At 42.3% G+C, this 22013-nt stretch overlaps 2 protein-coding genes across 3 annotated transcripts; both read left to right on the top strand.

Moving 5' to 3' along the window:
* The first annotated feature begins 322 nt into the window (after positions 1 to 322).
* LOC143123855 (C-signal) lies at positions 323 to 2381 on the top strand. Its single transcript, XM_076285136.1, has 3 exons — positions 323 to 655; positions 847 to 1024; positions 1646 to 2381. Exons 1-3 carry the CDS (start codon positions 332 to 334, stop codon positions 1930 to 1932), a joined length of 789 nt encoding a protein of 262 aa, XP_076141251.1. The 5' UTR covers positions 323 to 331; the 3' UTR covers positions 1933 to 2381.
* A 1267-nt stretch (positions 2382 to 3648) lies between these two features.
* On the top strand, positions 3649 to 21671 carry pank1a (pantothenate kinase 1a). Of its 2 annotated transcripts, none has more exons than XM_076286220.1 (7): positions 3649 to 4197; positions 9211 to 9563; positions 10367 to 10620; positions 12455 to 12631; positions 13956 to 14079; positions 16472 to 16597; positions 16936 to 21671. In XM_076286220.1, exons 1-7 carry the CDS (start codon positions 3951 to 3953, stop codon positions 16993 to 16995), a joined length of 1341 nt encoding a protein of 446 aa, XP_076142335.1. In that variant the 5' UTR covers positions 3649 to 3950; the 3' UTR covers positions 16996 to 21671. The 2 variants fall into 2 exon arrangements, with proteins under 2 accessions (XP_076142335.1, XP_076142336.1); XM_076286221.1 differs by lacking the exon at positions 3649 to 4197 and adding an exon at positions 4232 to 5018.
* Positions 21672 to 22013: the final 342 nt, after the last annotated feature.

Here is a 22013-nt window from a genome sequence, read left to right as displayed (position 1 = left end):
ATTGAGACATAGTAAGATTAATCTGACAATGTAAAGCACTATAGATTGTACATGAAAAATGTTGTCATGGATTCCCAAGATGTGTGATAGCCTATGCCTACATTTGGCAACAATATTCTGTTGCCAAATTTCTGCTAGGCCTACATGAAATGCGACCACAGCTATATTAGTAAACTTTACACATCCATAGCCTATTTTGTAAGTGGACAAAGTCTGATTGTTATCAAACAAGGAACACGTGCATTGTGTAAGTGTCCTTCCACCGCCCTATAGAGGGCACCATAGTATATCCGCCTCGCCTCATTCAAACACCGTGTAGCCTGTTACTGTCATGGCTGCTGTAACTCTAGTACAGGGAGCTAGCAGGGGACTCGGTTTAGAATTTTGCAAACATATTCTTTCATTCAAAGCCCCTGCGGCTGTGATTGCAACATGTCGAAATCCGGAAGGAGCCACAGATCTGGCCGCTTTAGCAGCACAGCACCCGGGACGTGTCACTGTTCTCAAAGTGGATGTCAGTCGGGAAGATGACATCAAAGGAGCGGCTGAAGTTGTCAAGAAATCATTCGGTAAAGTGGACTTGATCATTAACTCTTCCGCGATGCTTCACCCTACTGGCAAAGGAGAGACAGGTTTGCGAGATGTCTCCGCTCAGGTACGAGAAATGTCATCCAGTGGTAGGCAAACGTGGGGAAAGCTAAACTGTCCATAGTTGTAGGCTGTCATCTGCCGTTAATGTAGGCTAAATTGATGGATACGATCATTTCACTTCATAAACTGTAGGCCTACGTGGAGTTTTGCATTCTGATTTCTGTGTTTTGTTTGTTTTTCTTTGCCTTTTTTCAGGGGGCCATCTCCACACTTATTACAAACGCTGTGGGACCCTTGGTAATGGCCAAGTACTTCAGCCCTTTGCTTCAGAAGGGTAGTGGGCTATTTGGTCATCAGCCCCTTGAGAAGGCCAAGCAACACAGTGGAATTATTGTGAACATCACTGCAAGAGTTGGATCAATTGGGGATAATGGTATTCTTACACACAAAAATGTCACAGACCACTTGGAGGTGCAAACAATATCGGAGTTTTGGTTGATTTGACCATCAGTTAACTTCGAAACAGGCACTTTACTTTGGATAGACACTAATACATCTTAGGAGTGATTAATGTCAAAATATATAGACTGGAGTAATTCAACATTTGACACCTCCAATATGTTTAGCATTCAAAAGACATCAAATAGCCCATTTAAGTTACCAAATTCATAGCCAAGGAGCCAGAAGTGAACGCACATGGATGACTATAAAAACTGCGCTTTCATTATACAACCAAACACGACAAAATACCTGGCTCCTTACTATGTGATCCCAATGGCGATGGAGCATTTGTTTGCACCTCCGCCCACAAATGCCTGTATGTTTGGAACTGAGAACTGAGCGTTTACTTGGTTTATGTGCCAGCCCAGTGTGGTCTTTCCAAGATAGAACAGGATTGTATAAGCCAACAATGTGCAAAATAGGCATTACATTTGCATTAGAAAACTACAGAAAGTAGATGTCTTAAGATGAAAATTAAAACTAGTGATGTCACATGGTAGAAAAGTGTTGTTCATTTTTACACGGTATCTGTCTGTCGGTCGTGTCTTCACAGCACTGGGAGGTTGGTACAGCTACAGGATGTCCAAAGTGGCCCTGAACATGGCTACTAGGAACTTGTCCATTGAGCTCGGACGCGGTCGGCCCAAGGTGCTGTGTGTGTCCTTGCACCCTGGCACACTGAACACTGACCTCTCGCGACCCTACCACAGGAACGTGCCCAAGGACAAGCTCTTCAGCACCCAGCACTCCGTGGAACACCTCATGGCTATTATAGATAGTCTCAATATTGACAAATCTGGGAAGGCGTATGCTTGGGATGGCTCCGAGTTGCCCTGGTGATAAACTGAGAAACACGTGTACTGGAGTTCCTTGAAAGTGGTGTTGATATCTGTGTGCCTTTGTTGTTCAAGAAACATTTGGCCTCTACCCAAATTAAAAGTTGTGTTCATTTCAGGGATTGCATGATCTGTGAATGTCATTCCAGAACTGAATGTACTGTACTACACACGTGTCACAGATGAATACTTGGTGAAACTGTTTTTCACCAATGATTGTATTGATCTACTGATTCCAACATAAATTATAGAAAGCCTGATGTATTAAGTTGTAGATACTTCAGCAGCAGATGGTTCGATTGAACTTACCTGTTGACATCGACATAACAAGATAGGCTATATAACTACAGCCGAAGCAGTGGGAAAGATGGGATATGTAATGCAAATGTGTTAGTGTGGAAGTCATGTGGCCTGAAGAAGACCCAGCAGGGTCGAAACGTTGCATTAAATAATTGGGAGTCAAAAGCAGTGTTGTGGACATTATATTTTTTCAAATAAGTAATTCTTCACTGGTGAATTCAAGATTGTAGCTATTGAGTCAACATTGGGGCCAAATGTGCATGGTGGGTGAAATCAGTTCCTGCCATTCTATTATATGTACATATTCATAAACACGTGATGTATGTTTTCTTTTAAACAATTTATTTTAAACATTTTATTTCAATTTGTGTGCCATTCTATCTATGCTAGCCTTGGAATACCCATACAAACCCTAGGCAAATTTGTGATTTGCTCTAGGTCCACCTGGCCAAGACACCATTGAAGCCCATCACCAATGTCCCTAAAACACAGGCATGCAAACACAATCGCTAATCTGGCATGGACATGTATTTCTTTGGAACTGAGTAAACAACTGGATTTAAAACCTTTGTTTACAAGATTGCACTTCTGAAACAATTTGGTAAGAGTTTAATGCACCAATTTAAGTTTAATTTCACTGCTAGTTACGCGTCTGCGCAAAGTCGTAAGTCAATGAACTTTTTCCAGACCCACTCTCAGTGGGCGGGGGTCCCTCAAAGTATATTACAACAGCTTTGGGTGAATTAGAGTTTGTCACCACTCACTATTTATCTCATGCTGGGATACCCTGACACAGGTGCATGTTTGTGTCAAATCTGCCTTACCAACATCTGAGACCAAACAAAATGCACAACTAGCCTATTTTAAAACTCAAAAATAGTTGACTGCATGTTCTTCCAGGGAAAGAGTGGCCTTGTTGGCTGGCAATCAACATGATAATTAGTTTCAGTGAGAGCTCTACTGCTTATTAACTGCCACCAAAACTATGCGTTTAATGGCGAGGATGAAACCGCAACGCACCCAGAGAGCTACTGCGTAAATGCGCACGGTCGCTCATTGACAACATAGCCAGCAAAACATATGCGAGTCTCACAAGTCCAAACGAGATAGCCCAACTAAAATTCAGTGGCGTTACATCATTAAAACGTACACCTTGCCTAATTAATATGTGCGTGGAAGAGAAGGTAATAATATCCTACCATTAGCTCATATGTCGAAGACACTGCAAAAACAAATTGTACGCAACGAACATTGCATTCTTTCCATCTCTGGATGCCTGTAATGGAATCGCATGTGCGTACGCAACAGCACAGGCACGCCAATGTTCGTCGCTGTGCTCCGAATGTGCCCGTGAAAAGCAGGCAAACGAGTTCAGGGAGCCATTATCAGTGACGTAGCTCACCGGCTGTTAGACTGGGAAGCTGCGGCAAGCGTGGAGTGGCTACACACTAAGTAGGAAAATGACCGACAGTGACCTCAAACACACGACGTTATAGCGATTGAGTCTCCCCGTCGTAGTTATTGACAGGATTTGCCATGAAATTAATGAATTGCTGTCGAAATTAGTCTGTTTTAGTCGGCCGTTAAAGCACCGCTCGCTATTTTAGGTGTATAACGTCGCTGTATAGCTTACTAAAAGCCTTTCCCTCTGGCGAAGGCTGGTAACGTTGACTGGTTTGCAGTCAGTGAACGTGAAACTAGCCTAGGTTAGGTTAGCTAGCTATGGATAAAGCGAAATCAATAATGGAGCAGAAGGGATCTGGCCCTTGTTATTCGAACGGATTGCAAAAATCGTTTCGGGCTCAGCTTGCTAACAGTGGCTGCAACCCTTACAGCCCGAACGGTGGCTGCAGCACCAACGGGACTGACAATTTCCACCATCTTCATTATGATCCTGAAACTAATGGTTCGCCTGCTAAAAGATGTCGACTTCGGAGACGAGTGGAATCAGTGAAAAAGAATAGACCACGTAAGTGGATAAATCACCTGATAGCCCATTCATTGTATGTGGTGTCATTAAGGTTAATTTGACATTTCAGTTCCGGTGAGCCAGATGGTACGCTGACATCTATGTATTTTCCCCCCTTGAGATATATTTGCTAAATGCATCAATTTCCCCAGTAGTATTATCACCATATCAGGATTGGTGGGTTTTCTCAGACTAACGTTACTGAGCAAGCCTTACAGCTGGTTTCGGGGACTTGACGGCTATTGCCCGAATGTCCGTTAAGCATGATGTGCCTGCAATGTAGCCTAGAACCGAGAAACGACCGTTTCAATTGCTGCTTTACTGCTGTCATCATTCCATTATCTGTTACCTTGGAATTGGGATTATCTTGTTAAATATGCTTATGACATTTTGTTATGTAGATTGCACGTTTTAAAAGTCCTATTTTGTGTTTGTGAAACCTTTTGAGATTGTTCAGGACTTTCTGTGATTGGACATCAGAGAGTCAGGAGGTGTGTTGAAATCACTTGAGACAGAAAGGCTTGACTTGTTCCAACCAATCAGATTGCTGTGTTTGGCTGCGCGAGGTAGTGTTAAAGGGGCCAATGAACCACCTATTGTAAATATGCAGAATATTCCTCCCTGCTATTTTCACTAAAGTTAGAGAAACATACTTTCAAGACTTTCAGACACGGCAAGAAAACGATCACGAAAGGGAAGTAGTTGATTGCCAAATTGAAGGATTTATAAATAACGTTGGCTGACAATCTATATAATTTTGTAGCCTTAGGCTTGCACACCTGAGCATCACAGCATGAAACTAATTAGTATCAAAAAACCAGGTAAGTCCTACAAAATGAATTACAGCCTATACAAGGGCCATCATTTACGTCCACACCTCAATAACTTCATTGGTATGCAGTTCAGTTAGCGTAGTGTTGAAAAAATGGGTCCATTCAAGTGGATCCTGTTATCGTTGTGTTGATTTTGGAAACCGCTGAATTATATGCAGAGACAGTATTTTTTTTCTGATTCCTGGGCATACTAAATTACTGAGCTTGTTGGTCGGCATTCCATTGAATCATCCTCTGACTGTGTTAGTGAGACTAGAATAAGCCAATAGTGTGTGCTGTAGCAGGTTGCAACAGGACTTTTCAGTGCATTTTGTTGTCTTGCCCATATGAATGAATGCCAGTCACTCTGTACTTCTAAACCTCTTTCATTCGATTCAGACTAGGTTAGGTGGTTATGGTGATTTTTGTTTGGGAAAAAGTTAACTAGGGCCTATACTGGCCATGCATGCTTATTATTTAATTACTGGCCTCATATGTCTAACTTGGCTGTGTTGAGTGATTATGCCAGGCGATAAAACAAATCCAAAGTGCATTGATCCATAACCTACTTCAAACAATCCAAAAGGTGTTGGTCAGTACTGCAGATAACTTCACCTGATAGAAGTTTGTGTGTACGAATGTTACTATTAAGACTAATAGTGCTGCTCTCTAACCCAATTTTAACAGTATTGTTTGGACTTTACTTTAAGTTTACAGTCGTGTCTTTGTGGTCACACGTAGAGTCAAGGCTAATGAACTCTAGTTAACTTTGCTTGTCCCTGTGATTATGTGTGGACAGAGGAGAAGTGGACATAGATGATAAATTCATTATGCTACATTACACTGATGGAATTCTTGTGAGCAGTGAACACGGTCAATGGAATAGGATTTGGTTTTGGACTGAAGTGTAGCGTGTTCAGCTCTTCAGCTCTTTCCCTCACATTTTTGCCTTCTTGATCTTTCTCTCTCTCTCTCTTTCTTCAAATGGTTGTTGTCCTCTCCCTATGTTATGCTTTACTTTTTGTTTTTGTTTTGTCACCTCCTAATCTGGCCTACTTGTTCTCCCTCTGCATCTCTCTCCCTGTCTTTAGTCTTCCTTTTGTTATCTCTCTCTCTCACTCTCTCTCTCACTCTCTCTCTCTTTCCCTCTGCATCTCGCTCTCCCTCTGCATCTCTCTGCCTGTCTTTATTCTTTCTTTTGTTCTCTCTCTGTCCCTCTTTTTCACTCTCTCACTCTGTAATCTCCTTGATTTTGACTGTCTCTCTGTCTGTGTCTCTCTGCTGTGTCCTCTCCCTGTCTTTCTTCTCCCTTTTTTTCTTTCCATCTTTTTTGTCTTGTGCTTTCTCTTCCTCCTCTTTCTTTCTTTATCACTCTCTCTCTGTCTCTCTCTGTCTCGCTATCTCCCCGTCTTTCCTTTTCCATCTCTTTCTCTCTCTCTTCCTCTTGCACTCTTCTCTCTTTCTCTCTCTCTATTCCTCACTCACTCAGACCTGTCTGCCAGTCCCCCTCCCCCCTCCCTTTCTCTCCCTCTCTCTCTCTCTACCCTTCTCTGAGCGTCAGCATGGGGAGGTAAACAGACCTTTCACCCACATGTGCAGTGGCGTCTCTCCCAACGTCACGTTGTCACACCATGGCCTGCTGGTTACGCGCGGTCACCGGCTCACTGGAGCACTGCCCTCATCCAACCTCACAGTCCTTGACCAATCTTGACCAATGCTCCCTTTAAGTCACTCCCAGCCTGTTAACCTTTCTCTCTGTACTCGATGTGAATGTCTGGACTTACAAATCGAGTTTGAATCTACTGTTGCTGATGGGTTTTTTTTTACCCACAAAGATTGCTTTGTTGGTTATTTTGTTGTTTTTTGATGGTAAATAGGCTTGGCTGTTAATTGGCCGGTGTAGGAAATCCCTCCTGGTTGTTGATTAGTTTCAAAACTGAGGTGTGAGGAAATTATTACCTGGAAAGAATTTGGTTCTTTGTCAAATCATGTCCTCACTACTCATTTTAACTTCCTCGATAATCCTCCCTTGTTAAAAATATAAGCCTCATAGTGAGTGTAAAACTCATACTGAGTGTGATATATCAATAGGAAAAAAATGAGGTGAGTTGGGCTATTGCAGACACAGCATAATGTCATGAGTCTTGCCCTCTGACCTGTCCCGTCACTTGCAGTCACATCATATTACTATTTTTAGATTTAATTTAAAGCATCTTCAGTCTTTTTTTAAGTGCATCATCGTTGCTCCACAGTGGTGGCTACCATGAGAAACACAAGACAAAGTCATTTAGAGGAGGTCATTGTGCACATCCCAGATGCAGGCCAAAACATTTTTTAAGAAATACTTAAGAAGTCTGCACACAAGCATGACAACATAAACCAAAATAAAAGGAAAGAATCAAGAATTGTGCAGACGTTTTAAGTACTTCTAAACACAAGACAAAGGTCAGCTGGAAAGGAAACTATTATTCTATCATTTTATAGCTAGCTCAATACCTTTGTGTTCTTTTCTCCGGTAGGCTATGACCTGATGTTCTCTCATAAAATTATAAAATTAATTACCCCCCCTCCCTTCCCCCAAGTGAACTTTAGAACCCCACGTCCATGGGAAGTTTGGGTTGTCGGCCACTGCGGCTAACTGGGTTTTACCACTGTGTGAATAGATTCTAATGTTCTTTCAACATGCATACCATAGCATCTAGTTCAGGTAGGAGGTGTGATGTTTTATACCTTCCCTTCAGAGTGCAGTGGCTTATTTGAAAAGCAAGGTAGCGGTCATTTTACATACCATCACTGTGTAGAACTTATTCCTGAAGAGAGGTATGTGGACATGATAGGGGAGGTCAAAGTAACTGTCCCAGCAAATTACCTTTGTGTGTGAAATGGCTACCTGCAGCAGTAAACTTGTGCTCCACAGAACTTGATGAGATGTACGTGGATGTGATAGCCTAGGCCTATCCAGTTTACACCAGCTAGTGCTGCTTCTTATTTGAGTGGTAAGATGGGCTCCGTCAAAGAACCCTTTCTGTGGACTGGGCAGTGTTTCCATGGTGACGGCTGTGCTGCGCTCCGCGGTGGGGGCTGGTGTTGGCTCGGGGTGCATGCTGCTCTGGTGCGGCGCACACGTACACCTCCGATGCTTCGGCATTAGCCCACTGGAGACGGCCCACTGACCTGTAAGCGCGCTCAAGCAGACTTCCCTCACTAGTTCTTTCTCACACTCACTTATTCTCTGTTTTTCCTCCAATCCTCTGCCCATTTCTTTCTCTTTCCCTCCATTTCTCCTCTTTTTTTCCCTTTCCCTTTCTTTCACACTCGTTCAGTCTTTCTATGTGTTTTCTCTCTATTTGCCCCAATATCTTCCTTCTCCTCAACCCTTATGTTGTGTGTTGATGGTTCAGGCTTAAATATTACCCAGGTTCAGTTTTCTAACCAGACATTAACAAGAAAACAAGGTGTTCTGAATACATAGCCTATAGGCTAATCTTTGTTAGGGAACAGGGTTATTTGACTTCCTGTTCAGATTGCGGTGCTTGGCACAGTTTGGGATAACCCCAAGGAAGCTGGGAGGGTTGGAATACACTTGAACACATTTTTATGTTACCTTATCATTGAGCTTTTGCATTACACAGAATTGGTCTAGTCAGTGTTCCACAGTATTCATGTTGTAAAATATGTCACAGCCCACCTTTGCCTGTGAATAAAAGCTTAGGCAATTCACAGCTCTTTTTATATATATTCCAGTATCAGGCTTTTACTAGGCCAGTATTAAGCCGTTGTTACACTTCAAAAACAACGTGAGGTAATGATGACAAAGCAAAGCTCTTATCTTTGTTTATACAGTAAGTATGCGTATGGACACTCCATTCAGATTTGATTATGCTATCTGCCGTCATTCAGTATGATTTGATGATTCTATGGAGAATCATACGATGTACTATAAACACCTCAGATTGAATGACTTGAAACCTTCCGTCATATTCAGGTTCCATTTTTGCTTCACTGTTTGATATTTGATGTGAGGCTTTGATGTGTGGGTCACTCATATATTTGTTGTCTGGATACAAGTCACTGAAAATCTTATGATGATGAGCCAACATGGGTAATTCTTTGGTAAACAGATGGTGAACTGATTTGCTCTTTGTTTGTTTGTTTGTTTGTTTGTTTGTTTGTTTTATTTGCTCCCGCTGTGCGCTCTCAGCCTTCCCCTGGTTTGGCATGGACATTGGCGGCACGCTGGTGAAGCTGGTCTACTTCGAGCCCAAGGACATCACGGCCGAGGAGGAGCAGGAGGAGGTGGACAACCTGAAGAGCATCCGCCGCTACCTGACGTCCAACACGGCCTACGGCAAGACGGGCATCCGCGACGTCCACCTGGAGCTGCGCAACCTGACCATCTGCGGCCGCACGGGCAACCTGCACTTCATCCGCTTCCCCACGCTGGCCATGCACCGCTTCATCCAGATGGGCCGCGACAAGAACTTCTCCAGCCTCCACACCACGCTCTGTGCCACCGGCGGAGGCGCCTACAAGTTCGAGAACGACTTCAGAACGGTGGGTCTATGCTGTGCTCTGTTAAGAACCTTACTCACACTGTTTTAAAAGTTTTATTTATGGCATTCTATTAAAAACCTTAGTCACGCTGTTTTAAAAACATTACCGGTATTTATGCTGTGCTCTATTAAAAATGCACTCACACTGTTTTAAAAACATTAATTATGCTGTTCTTTAAAAAACCTTATTCGTTATTTATACTGCTGTAATGGGTGTGTGCAATATTTAGCTTTTGCCCTCATTGCGGTTATTATCATTATTTTAAGGTGCAGACTGCCCAAGTCTACTGCCAGTGTTTTATGTGATTGGTTGTTGTCAGCTGGCCTGATGTGTGATATTGCATCAGTGTTAGTGTTAGTGAGTTTGCCCAGAGGTGCCCTGTGGTGTGGAAATACTGTCTGGACGGGGAACCTCCACACCCTTGGAATTTTTGTCTGTTGATTAACTTAGCCAGTGCTCAACTATTAACCAACTGTATGCTCATGGACCCAATTTTTTTGTCTTTCTTTTCTCTCTCTCTCTCTCTCGCTCTCTCTCTCTCTCTCTCTTTTTCTCTCTCTCTCTCTCTTTTTCTCTCTCTGATTTTCTCTTTCTCTGACACTGCTCTCTCTGACTCTCTCTCACGCACACATGCTCACACCACACATACACACCCTGTTTCTTTCTTTCTTTTTCTTTCTTCCTTTCTCTATCTGTCTCTCACAAACACAATATCTCTCTCTTTTCTTGACTTTTTTCCATCTCTCTCTCCATCTCTGTCTTTATTTCTCTCTCTCTCTCTCTCTCTCTCTCTCTTAACACAGATGGCGGACCTGGAGCTGCTAAAGCTGGACGAGTTGGACTGCCTGATTCACGGGCTGCTGTACGTTGACTCTGTGGGCTTCAACGGGCACCCCGAGTGCTACTACTTCGAGAACCCCTCCGACACCCAGAACTGCGTCAAGAGGCCCTGTTGCCTGGACAACCCCTTCCCAATGCTGCTGGTGAACATCGGCTCGGGGGTCAGCATCTTGGCCGTCTACTCCAAGGACAACTACAAGCGCGTCACGGGAACCAGGTCAGTGGACGAGCCAGAGGAGGCGTTCATTAGGCTAGTTTCCGGGTGATCAGAGTGCCTGTCTGGTGTTTTTGTTTACCAGACAATTCGTTCGTGCTCAGAATGGAAACGGAAAGCTGTTGAGGAACTGCACGACTGGAGCTGTTCATTACGGGCATGCTTGAGATAAGATGAATCAGAGAGTCAGTGGGTGTAAACTGTTGAAAGGATTTTTTTTGTACTTGGTGTCTTGTTTTTTTTTTTTTAAGTTGTTGAGTGTAGTTAATTTCTTGCTGTCTTGTCTCTGTCTTTTCTTGCTGTAGCTATTTTGACCTGACATGTATGCCATTGCTTGTTAGTCATTGCATGACATTAGCCTTGTGTCCATCTAACATAAATAGACTAGAAGAGAGAGGACACTTAGCCAGGGTTTTCAGTAACAGTTGAATGAAGAGTGAAGTCAGAGAAATAATGCTGCTTTTACTCAGAACTTCATTGTTGGTGTGTGTGTGTGTGCGTGTGAGACTGTTTTGAAGACCAGGGAAATATAGGAGCATTGCTTTGTAGATTTATGTTTCAGTAAGACCTAGCAAACAAATGTAGCCATTTGCATTTGTCCACAACACAACACAACACAACACAACACAACACAACACAACACAACACAACACAACACAACACAACACAACACAACACAACACAACACAACACAACACAACACAACACAACACAACACAACACAACACAACACAACACAACACAACACAACACAACACAACACAACACAACACAACACAACACAACACAACACAACACAACACAACACAACACAACACAACACAACACAACACAACACAACACAACACAACACAACACAACACAACACAACACAACACAACACAACACAACACAACACAACACAACACAACACAACACAACACAACACAACACAACACAACACAACACAACACAACACAACACAACACAACACAACCAGGGGTCATGAGGAGCGTGTCCATCGTGACCAGTGACCTGGCGCTCGAGGGGCTAAATCTGGCCGCCAGCAGTTCCACACCACCCGAAATGTGACGTGGCAAAAATAGAACCGACCCTGGGCACAGTATTTCTGTCCGCTGCCCATGTTAGAATGGGCCCGCTGCCCAGCAGCATGCAGCAGAGTTTACTATGCAGCAGTAAAGTGTGTGTGTGCACGCGCGCGCCTGTTTGAGTTAAGGCCCATTCACACCAAGAATGATAACGATAGCTATCAATAAATATCGTTCTCGTTAATATGAATGACGACGTTCACACATAAACTATAACGATAACGACATGAAGAACGATATCGTTGGGGATCACTTTCAGAGCGATTTTGAGAACGATAAAAAGCTAATAGCCAATCAGAACCCATTGAATTTTAACCGTCACATTCATTAACACAAGGAGAGACTTTGTTTATCGTTGTTCAGTGTGAACGCTTTTATCGTTAACGTTATAGTTATAGTTATAGTTATCGTTATCGTTCTTGGTGTGAATAGGCCTTAAACCTTAGCTCAAGGTAACAGGTTCGCTGCTGCTTAGCAGGCAAAAGCATAGGGCTTTTTTGTACACTGATGACACTGATACACATTACAGTGTGTGTGTGTGTGTGTGTGTGTGTGTGTGTGCGTGTGTGCGCGTGCGTCTGTCACAGTTAGAGCCTGTGCGATGGGTGGGGCACTTCTTGGGCTATTCTTAAGCATGAATGATGTGACTTCTGCCCTGGCGTTTTTCACTTGGCCATAAATCTTCTTGCGAACACCTCCACTCCCCCACCCCGCCCACACTAACACCCTCTCTGCCTGTCTCTCTGCAGCCTGGGTGGTGGCACGTTTCTGGGCCTGTGCTGTCTGCTGACGGGCTGCGAGACCTTTGAGGAGGCCCTGGAAATGGCCAGCAAAGGGGACAGCACCAATGTGGACAAGCTGGTGAAGGATATCTACGGAGGGGACTACGAGCGCTTCGGCCTGCAAGGATCAGCTGTGGCCTCCAGGTGAGAGACCCGGATTTTGTGTGTGTGTGTGTGTGTGTGCATGCTTGTGTAATTTGTGGGATGGCACGTGCAGAGGGCTGCTTGAGTGCAGAGGAAGTTTCTGTTTCGGGTTTCACGTGTACAGTAACGCCCAATCTCTGGTTGCACCTGTACCTGCACGATCGGCCCCGCCACACCCTCTCCTCTCCTGCCTCTATTTAAATCCACTGGCCGTTCTGCGGTTAAATGGTTGCTTGACACAAAGGCACACAGATTTGTGTGTCTGTGTGTGTGTGTGTGTGTGTGTGTGTGTGTGTGTGTGTGTGTCTGTGCGTCTGTCTGTGTGTGTGTGTGTGTGTGTGATGAAGCCTTCTCGTACATGTGCAGAGTTTAAGAATGTTCTCTCGTGTCGGTATACAAAACATGTGGATTAACTTGTCCCTCTGAATAAAAATAAATGGCTTTTTTTGCTGAAGGGGATGGGCTTGGTGTAAACCCAGTTAGGTCATCTCATTGTTCAGACTTGTGCTCTTATCCAATCACACACCAATATCCCTGGTAGTGAGAATGTTAACCTCCATGGTAGTGAGAATGTTAACCTCCATGGTAGTGAGTGTTAAAGGGACACCAGGCAACGTTTTCGTGTTAATTAATCATCTTCGTAAGTCGGTATATGGTTAAATGACTCACTACGGGGCGAATGAAGGCTCTCTTGCCCGCCCCTACTGCCTGTAGGAAGAATATCCCACTTGCAAGTTCGGTGTATCCTACCCAACGACCTTCAGTCTCACAAAGTCTCAGACATCACGAGAAGCAGGATCAGTTTACATCCTGCATCCCCAGCACAGAGGCAGGCTAATGAAATGCTAGCGATTGTTGCAAACGTGTGTATAATGGCAGAGCCGGCGAATAAGCAGCGAAAACCCTTGACGGAAGATGCAAAGAAAAGGAAAAGAGCTTCAGACCGAGCGAGGGCTTGCACACGTATCGACACGTACAGACGCTAGGGGGAGCTTTATAGAGAAAAAGCATCAGGCTTGCCTGGTATCCCTTTAACATCCATGGTAGTGAGAATGTTAACCTCCATGGTAGTGAGAATGTTAACACCTTTTCTCACCTTTTTTCCTGGATTGTCAGTGTTTTGATGTTTCCTGAAAAACAAAAAAACAAATCCACCAGCAACACATGTCTTGCATGTTTTGTTTTGCTCTCTACTTTTAATTGTTCTGCTCACCAATTCACTTGCAGTCTTCACTCGCAGTCGTGCACCACAATGAGTAACTGAGGTCAAGCTAGGTGGAAGTGTGTGATCCTGATCATTTCCCTGTGTTGTTTTAATGTCTAGTTTTGGGCACATGATGAGCAAGGAGAAAAGGGAGAGCATCTCGAAAGAGGACCTGGCCAGAGCCACTCTGGTGACCATCACAAACAACATCGGCTCCATCGCACGCATGTGTGCTGTTAATGAGGTAGTGACCACCACCATGGTGCCTTATTTATTATTTACTTGGCTGACACTTTTATCCAAAGGGACTGAGACAGTGGCAGTCATTACAAGTAGCCCCCAGAGCAACTTGGGGTTAAGTCAAACGAGCCTTGCTCAAGGGCACAATGGTGGCAGTTAGAACTCAGACCCCAACTTTTCTGGCTACTGTATGCTAACCCAGCTCTGTAGCCACTAGGCTACCTGCACCCATAGCCTTGAGTGTTGGATTTGAGAGCTTCTGCAGTGTTTTTAACTGTACTAAACCAAAACAGAAAAAACAGCCTGAGGAACTCTGTTTCGCCAGAGCGTGTTTTCAGAAATGCTCCCACACTTGGTGGGGCACTTGGGAATAGCAGCAATAGAAATCTGGTCATGGGGAGAATGTACTCGAATGTACCCTTACTTTGTTAGGTACAAAGTTTTCTGTTTATGTGTACTGTATGTTAATATTATTTGTCACTTTTGTCCAAAGCTACTTACAGTATGGTATATGGACACTAATCTAATCTAATTTCAAATATGAAAAGTCTACATTAAGCATAATAATAATAATAGTAATAATTACAACAATATAAATAATACTAACAATATCAAATTCAAACAATGTTTAATGTGCAGAAGTTCAGGCATCTATCTGTATTACTGAATGCACATCATATTTCACACCCATTCACTATTCTAGCAGTTTCTTGTTTAGTTTAGATGACTGAGTCCATTGCCCTACCCAGACTGAGATATTAAAGGCTCAGCCAACCATTGCTAGTGTTTTGACTTAATAAGCATATTAGAGCTCTTTTCAGGTCTACATTTCTGTAAACTGTAATCATCAAGATTAGAATAATCAACATTAAAAGTATACTACGGTATGCAGGTTTAGGTATTTTTGTTGAGTTTAGAGCTCCCTCTAGAGTCGTGATGTATTTATATGTTACTCTGCTATTGTAAATACTCTTGGAAGCTGCATGGCTGATTTTCTCTGTAGGGACTCGCTACATCTATGCTGTATAGCTATGCTAGGTGAACGATTTGCCTATTATAAGTTTGTTTACCATCAAATTGGCTTCATAAAGGTGTAAATATTGCATAGTGTGCCTTTAAAACAAGACAAAAAAGACTTTAAATATTTCACTCTATGTGTAATGAATCTAGATTATATGACCATTTTGCTTTTTGAGATGCATTAAAGAGAAAAGAAAGAGCACCTGCATATGGTGCATTCAGGACTTGCTATGCCTGTCTATCATTTGATTCAGAATAAACTTTATGTATATATTCTCAAATTGATTTCCCTCAATACCAAATACCAAAGAACACCAAAACCACAAATTGAACCTTTAAGACGTCCCTTAATGCTTACAGAGTGAGGCCAAGTGTGTGTCTTAATGCAAGTGAGTGTGGGTTGAGTGTGTGTCCTTTTATGCTGAGTGTGCGTTGGCCTGGTGGAGAGTAAGCAGACTAGCAGACTAGACTAGCTCTCTGTGCTCTGAGCCTCTCTACAGTGTTGCCTTGTAGCCTGGTGATCAAGCAGCATTGTACAGGGCTAACAGAGCGCTCAGAACATCTGCGGCTCACAGACTGAATCTGCGCTGCTTCTGTGGAGAACACTGCGATCAAATAGACACACAGACAGACAGACACACACACGTACGCATTCACACATGCACGCACACAAGCACAGACACACAGAAAGATCAAAGTTAAAACAAGCTCTCTGTACGCATACCTCCTTTCCCGTCCTTTTAGATGGGGGCCAGTTTCAGTCACTTTCGCGACCACTTCTGGTTTGGATCAACTCGTTGAAAACAAACACATACAACTGAATTAAAAAATGGCACTGAATTTTCGGCTCGTTTTTTTTTCCATAAGCCTGCTGGTAGTTTGTAGGGGCACTCACTCAATCCAGCTGTCGTCAACTGCAGACTGTAACACTTTTGCCGTTTTCTCTATATAGTTGTGTGGTATCTTCAATGAATAAATACAACCACGTGGTTTTGTTTACATTGAGTGCAACCCATAGACAGTGTTTTATGTCAAGAGAAAATGACAACACACTTTTATCGAGAATTCTTATTCTCTTTTGACTTTCATTCATCATTTATGTTTAAATTTTTTCTTGTTAGAAATATAATCCAGGGAAACTTGATTAATAACTGATGAACTACTGAACTCTTTTCTAAGTAGTTACTGAGACAGAAATAATGCATTTTCTGTGAAAGTCCAGTGGCATCACCGGACTGATTTCTTTAGAATAATACAAGACTAACTTATCAGGTAGTTCTTGAGAAAAACGATTTCCAGCTGCTTATCTATTGATAATGTATCAGCCCGTAAAAGAAGTCTGCGTTCTATTCTCACATACTTGTTTTGTTTTTCAGAAAATCGAGCGGGTGGTGTTTGTGGGAAATTTCCTGAGAATAAACACAGTGTCCACCAAGCTTCTGGCCTATGCCATGGACTTCTGGTCCAAGGGCCAGCTTAGGGCTCTGTTCTTAGAGCATGAGGTAAACATTTTGGTGTTTGAGCCCAAAATAAACTTTTGTTTTGGTACTATTATTTATTTATTTATTTATTTATTTATTTATTTATTTATTTATTTATTTATTTAGATAAGTAACACTAAGCTCTGATTATTTGCGCTTTCCCATCAGGGCAACATTTAGATGATTGGTTAAGTAGTGTAAGCATGTACCAATTCAGAATTTTTTGCTACGTAATGTCCTTACCACCAGACTGATTGACCTGTCTATAATCTCATATTATGACAAGTATCTTTGGCATTAGTTCTACGTAAAGATAAACACTTTTTCACAATGTAGTTTGTGTATGTGTTTCTCCACAGGGGTATTTCGGAGCGGTCGGGGCATTTTTAGAGCTTCTGAAGTCCTCAGAGGAAGCTTAAGAAGTGGCTTCGGAATCACCACCCAGACAAAAGCTGCTCATCGGTCTCCTAATGGACACCTGCACAGGAAAATGGGAATTGGAATTTAGGGGGGAAAACCGGGAATACTTGGAAAAGCCATGTAATAATTTAACTGCACTGCAAAAAATGAAATCTAACCAAGTGTTGATAATCTTATATTAAGATCAAAAATCTTATATTAAGATCAAAATCTATTTGGTATTGCTTTTAGTATGAAAAGACTTACCTAGCGCTCTCTCGAAAGATCATTTTGACTTAATTTAAGAAGACTTTGACTTATTTTAAGGAGTCTTATCAAGACAAATTTGCTCAACGCACTGGCAGACAAATTTGCTTGTTTTTAGGACAAATTTGCTTAACGCACTGGCAGACAAATTTGCTTGTTTTCAGGATGAGATGTCTTAATTTAAGAAAAGTTTGACTTATTTTAAGTCAAATGATTTCATGAGAAAGTGCTAGGTAAGTGTCTTTATACTAAAAACAATACCAACTAGTTTTTTTTATCTTGATATAAGATTAATAACACTTGGATAGATTTTGTTAGATGAGCAGTTTTTGCAGTGTGTAAATATTCTAAACACTACTCTTCCCCCTCCAGTGCTCCCATATCCCTTTTAAAAGAGTTTTATATGACTAACTTAAACGCCTTGTCTGTGAGACATTTTGTTTTTTGTCTATTTTCTGTTTGTTGTCCCTTGGTAATGCATGTAAATATTCATTCTATGTTTGTTTTGAGTACTATGTGTGTCACTAAATGCCAAACCCTGCTGAGATTTTATGAGTGTTGAAACTTCCTGGCATCCTGTATACTGTTCACCAGTAGGGGCAGCCTTCCCTCAACAGACTTTGTTAGTTTGTTTTGATGCAGTAAGAGGTCCCATTCAAATGTGTTTGTTTGGTTTCGCTTTTGTGTTGCTTGGACCCTGAGGTTTAGTTTGGATGTAGCATCATCTTCTCTTCTGCTAATCTCTGATTCCCTCCGCTCTGGCCTGAATCGTGCGGCTAGCGGATTTTTAAGGTGTGAGACAAGCACGTTCCTCCATCACATTAATGGAAGTGCCGTTGCTTTGACAAAAAGGGGAACATTGAGGTGGATTATTTATTACAGTATACGTTCTCTGCCCTTTTCTATAAAGACATACATTGCCATGCAAATGCATTGTATTTCAGTCACATTTACGTTTTAAGTTATGTTTGTTTGAAAATCAATTAATGTTGTTCAGTAAGTGTTCTCCTAATAGCTGTGTGCTCGTCTTTGAGAACTGGTCTCGGGAGAGGAATTAAGACACAGGGTCTTTGGCTACAGCTCCTCAGCATGGGACCAATGTATTTTACAGGCATATGCACGGTCACCCTCAGTCCTCTCTATACCGCTCTGTTATTGCATAGGCCACATTATTGGCCCAATTCCATGATGGGCCCAAAGGACCATGAATAGTCCTTTCCCTCCACTCAGCCTCTAATTGCAGGCAGTTCACAGGATGAGGTCCCCTCCTATCAGCATATTGCCATTACGAAAACAGAGACGGTGTGCCGTTAAGTACATACCAGTGGCATTTAGGTAACCTTTGCTTCGGGGAACTACAAAGCTGCAGAGAGACTAAGTAGCAAGTACTGTACCCCCTCCCCCATCACATTTTATTTTTCTTCTCTTCCTCCCTTCAATTTCAGCCTGCCTTCTCATCTTCCAAGATGGTGTGCCCTTTCTTCCATCTACATGTCTCATGTCTGGTACATCAGCCATCACCTTTATCCAAAGCGCTCTGTTGCCATTCGCAATGTGTGTGTGTGATCATCATCATCGACATTGTGTATTAACTGCAGTCAGTTCTTTATCTCACAGTGCCAGGTAGTAGAACAGTTTCTATTTTGGATTACGCAGATTAACAATCTGTGCCAACATGTTTCAGATGAGAAACATGGGATGTTAGTTGGCCAGTTTTTGTCGGATGGTGACACTTAGCTGTGTGTCTATCTCTGGTTCCTTCTGTTTTCTTTAGTTGGATCTGTAGATGCTTAGGCCAGAAAGGTACAGCTATCCACTTCTCTACCCCACCTTTTTAATTTTTTATGCTCCACGTGTGTTGTTGCCTTTTTGTCCTCATTGTCTGTTTGTTATGGCCTCTCTGTTAGCAACCTGCTAATGCTAAAGCTAACACCAACGCCAACACAGTGCCCTCTAGAGGTGACATTGAGGACGTCTCTGGCCTTCACCGCTGTAAATGCAAGCAGTATAGAGGTTTTTATCTAACAGTGTGGATGCTAGCATCAATATTCATGTCAGTATGAGTTTATACACAGTAGAGAAAATGTAGCAACATCTTGCCCTATTCTCTATCAAGTGTTTTTGTTGCCTTCTTTTTTGTTTTGGTGACCATGTTTTCATCTGTCTTGTAAGTTTTGTTTGTTTCGGTTCTGTTGGTGGTTGTATCATGCCAATGTTTTGGTTTTAACTGGTTTTGTTTTTTGTTTCATGTCATTTAAACACACGTTTTGCAGAAATCTTTTTGCTGCAGAATTAAGGACCCATGCAGTTCAGGAAATGCAGGAAAATGTGGGGTCTTTTAATCCCTGAATGGTTTTGTGTTGGTTTGCTGTATTTGTGTGAGAAACTGCTACTGCTCTACGTGTGTGCACTTAAGCAAATTCATTGATCACTGTTTATCTATCAACACTGTGTTCTGCATTGTCTCCATGATTTATGTTGAAGTCGGCCTTTCAAAATGAGTAATATCAATGTCTCGCATAGTTCCTGCCTACCAATGCAGTGTTGTACTCATTCAATTCATTTGGGGTTTTTTTTCTGTCATTTTAAGTGAATAACTATAGTAAAATTGACTGGCTTGAGAAATGAGATTGTGTAAACACTATGATTGCGCATGTGTTTAGCTGAAATCACAGTGAATCTCTCCACTCCTGAGCAACTAGATCAGTGATGAGAGTGGAATTGTGCTGTTAGAACGTTTTGTATTTGCTACACTTTTTCAGAAAGCAAATAGTTCTCTTGGTATGAAATACTCGCTGTTGGAATTTCCGGCACATAGTTTTCCCAACTGATCTCCAACATGAACTGTGGTTGTATCAGTCAGTGACATATCCACTTGACCCATCATAGTACCTGTGCAAATCCAGGTGGGGCACATCTCACTTAGTGTTGACAGCAACAGAGACACATGCATTCAGTGATGTAAACTTTGTGAGTTGCACTCTTATAAAGAATAAACAGATGGACTTTGTTAGCATCACGTTAACATGGACTTTGTTAACAATCAAATACAATGTGATGCAAATCTGACAGCTGTTCGATAGTAGCATGCTTAAAGGTCAGTGTCTGTATCTGTGAATTACATTTCCGATACATGCAAACAGCTGAACATAGACTGTGTGGTCTTTTTCAGCGTTTTCTCAATTAAACATCTTTGCTCTAAATAGAAAATGCTGAGGCTAGTCACATTAATTTGCTGTCATGGTGCGCAGACCCAGGGATGAGATATTTCTACATTTACTGGTATGCTACTCCATATGCAACTTATGCAAAATGACATCTTACTAATGAAAAGGGAAGTGGAGGGTGTGTGTGTGTGTGTGTGTGTGTGTGCGAGAGAGAAGGAGAGTGAATGTGTGTGAGAGAGAGAGTGTGTGTGTGTGTGTATGTGTGTGAGAGAGAGAAGGAGAGTGAATGTGTGTGAGAAAGAGAGAGTCTGTGTGTGGGTGTATGCAGGGATGGATTACTGCACGGGCCTACCAGGCCCAGGGGCCCAAGGGGTCAGGGGGCCCTGAAGCCCAAGCCTTTGCATGGAATCATTGCCTCAATATCAACAAATCAGGATGTAGGCTATGAATCTGATTGAATTTAGTATTGGCCATCCCCAAAATGGACCAGAATACAGGAAATCACATCAAACAAATTAAAAAAATTCTGGGGGAGGACCCCCCAAACCCCCCCTCCCACATATACGACAATTAGTGGGGGGGCCTTAATACATCTGGGCCCAGGGGCCCGAAAGTTCATAATCCGCCCATGGGTGTATGTGTGTGAGCGAGAGTGAGTGAGTGTGTGTGTGTGAGAGAGAGCAAGAGATAGTATGTATGTATGTGAGGAAGAGTGTGTGTGTGTGTGTGTGTGAGAAGGATGGAGGGAGGGAGGGAGGGAGAGAGAGGAAGTGTGTGTGTGTTAGGGAAGTGGACTCCCTTGGAAGTGGACTCCCTTGCCCTTTCTCTGCCAGTGTCCCTGACCATGTTTCAGTTTTCATCTGTTCTTCCACAACTTTGCTATGCAGTCATATAACTCGCTCATCTGTTGGTGATGTTTTTCGGAAATCTTGATAACACTGTAACGTTTGTTTTATTTTTGTTTCGATTGCTTTTCTAAATGTTGCAAATTATGAACATGCAAAGTCCTTTTGCAGTGTTGTTGCTGTTTCGTGTTCCATGGGGACTAGAACTATAGTATTTTCGGGTATAAATGGTACTGTTCTTTGAATCTGGAACCAATGGATTCACATCCTGTGTATCTGAATGTACTTTGTAAATATCCTTCATCTACGAGTCCTACTGTCTCCTAACCAGTTTTCTGTGTGTAAATGCTTCAAATTCTGTCTGTAGAGGGGACTCTGGGCAGATGGGTACAGTATGTTCTGGATTTTGAAGAACAATAAAAAAAAAAATAGCTACTGGAGTTGATTTATATTTTTCTAAATGTTTTAAATTCATAATAGCATTGTGAATTACATTACACACACAAGTCTGCTGATGCCCTTTAAGGTTATTTGTAAACCAACTAGGCTATTGAGGTTTTTTTTTTTTGTCCATAGAATCAATTCACAGTGGCACTTTTGGGCTGAGTTTAGAAGATCATAGTCCTTAAAGTGGTTCCAACAAGTGAAAGACACACATGCCAGTCATGCTCTTCCTTTTACCAAACATAGCAAACACACCAAGGCTGTAAACAATTTCACACTTGACATAGCTGTAAAAATGTGCCTGCTCATATGTAA

The sequence above is a fragment of the Alosa pseudoharengus genome, unplaced genomic scaffold (assembly GCF_046254945.1).
Source record: "Alosa pseudoharengus isolate Yale_2024_CS ecotype anadromous, Long Island Sound unplaced genomic scaffold, YU_APseudo_1.1 YU_APseudo_1.1_scf_15, whole genome shotgun sequence".
Classification (NCBI taxonomy): Eukaryota; Metazoa; Chordata; class Actinopteri; order Clupeiformes; family Clupeidae; genus Alosa; species Alosa pseudoharengus.
The sequence above is the reverse complement of the archived record's forward strand: the minus strand, read 5'-3'. Positions and strand labels throughout refer to the sequence as shown.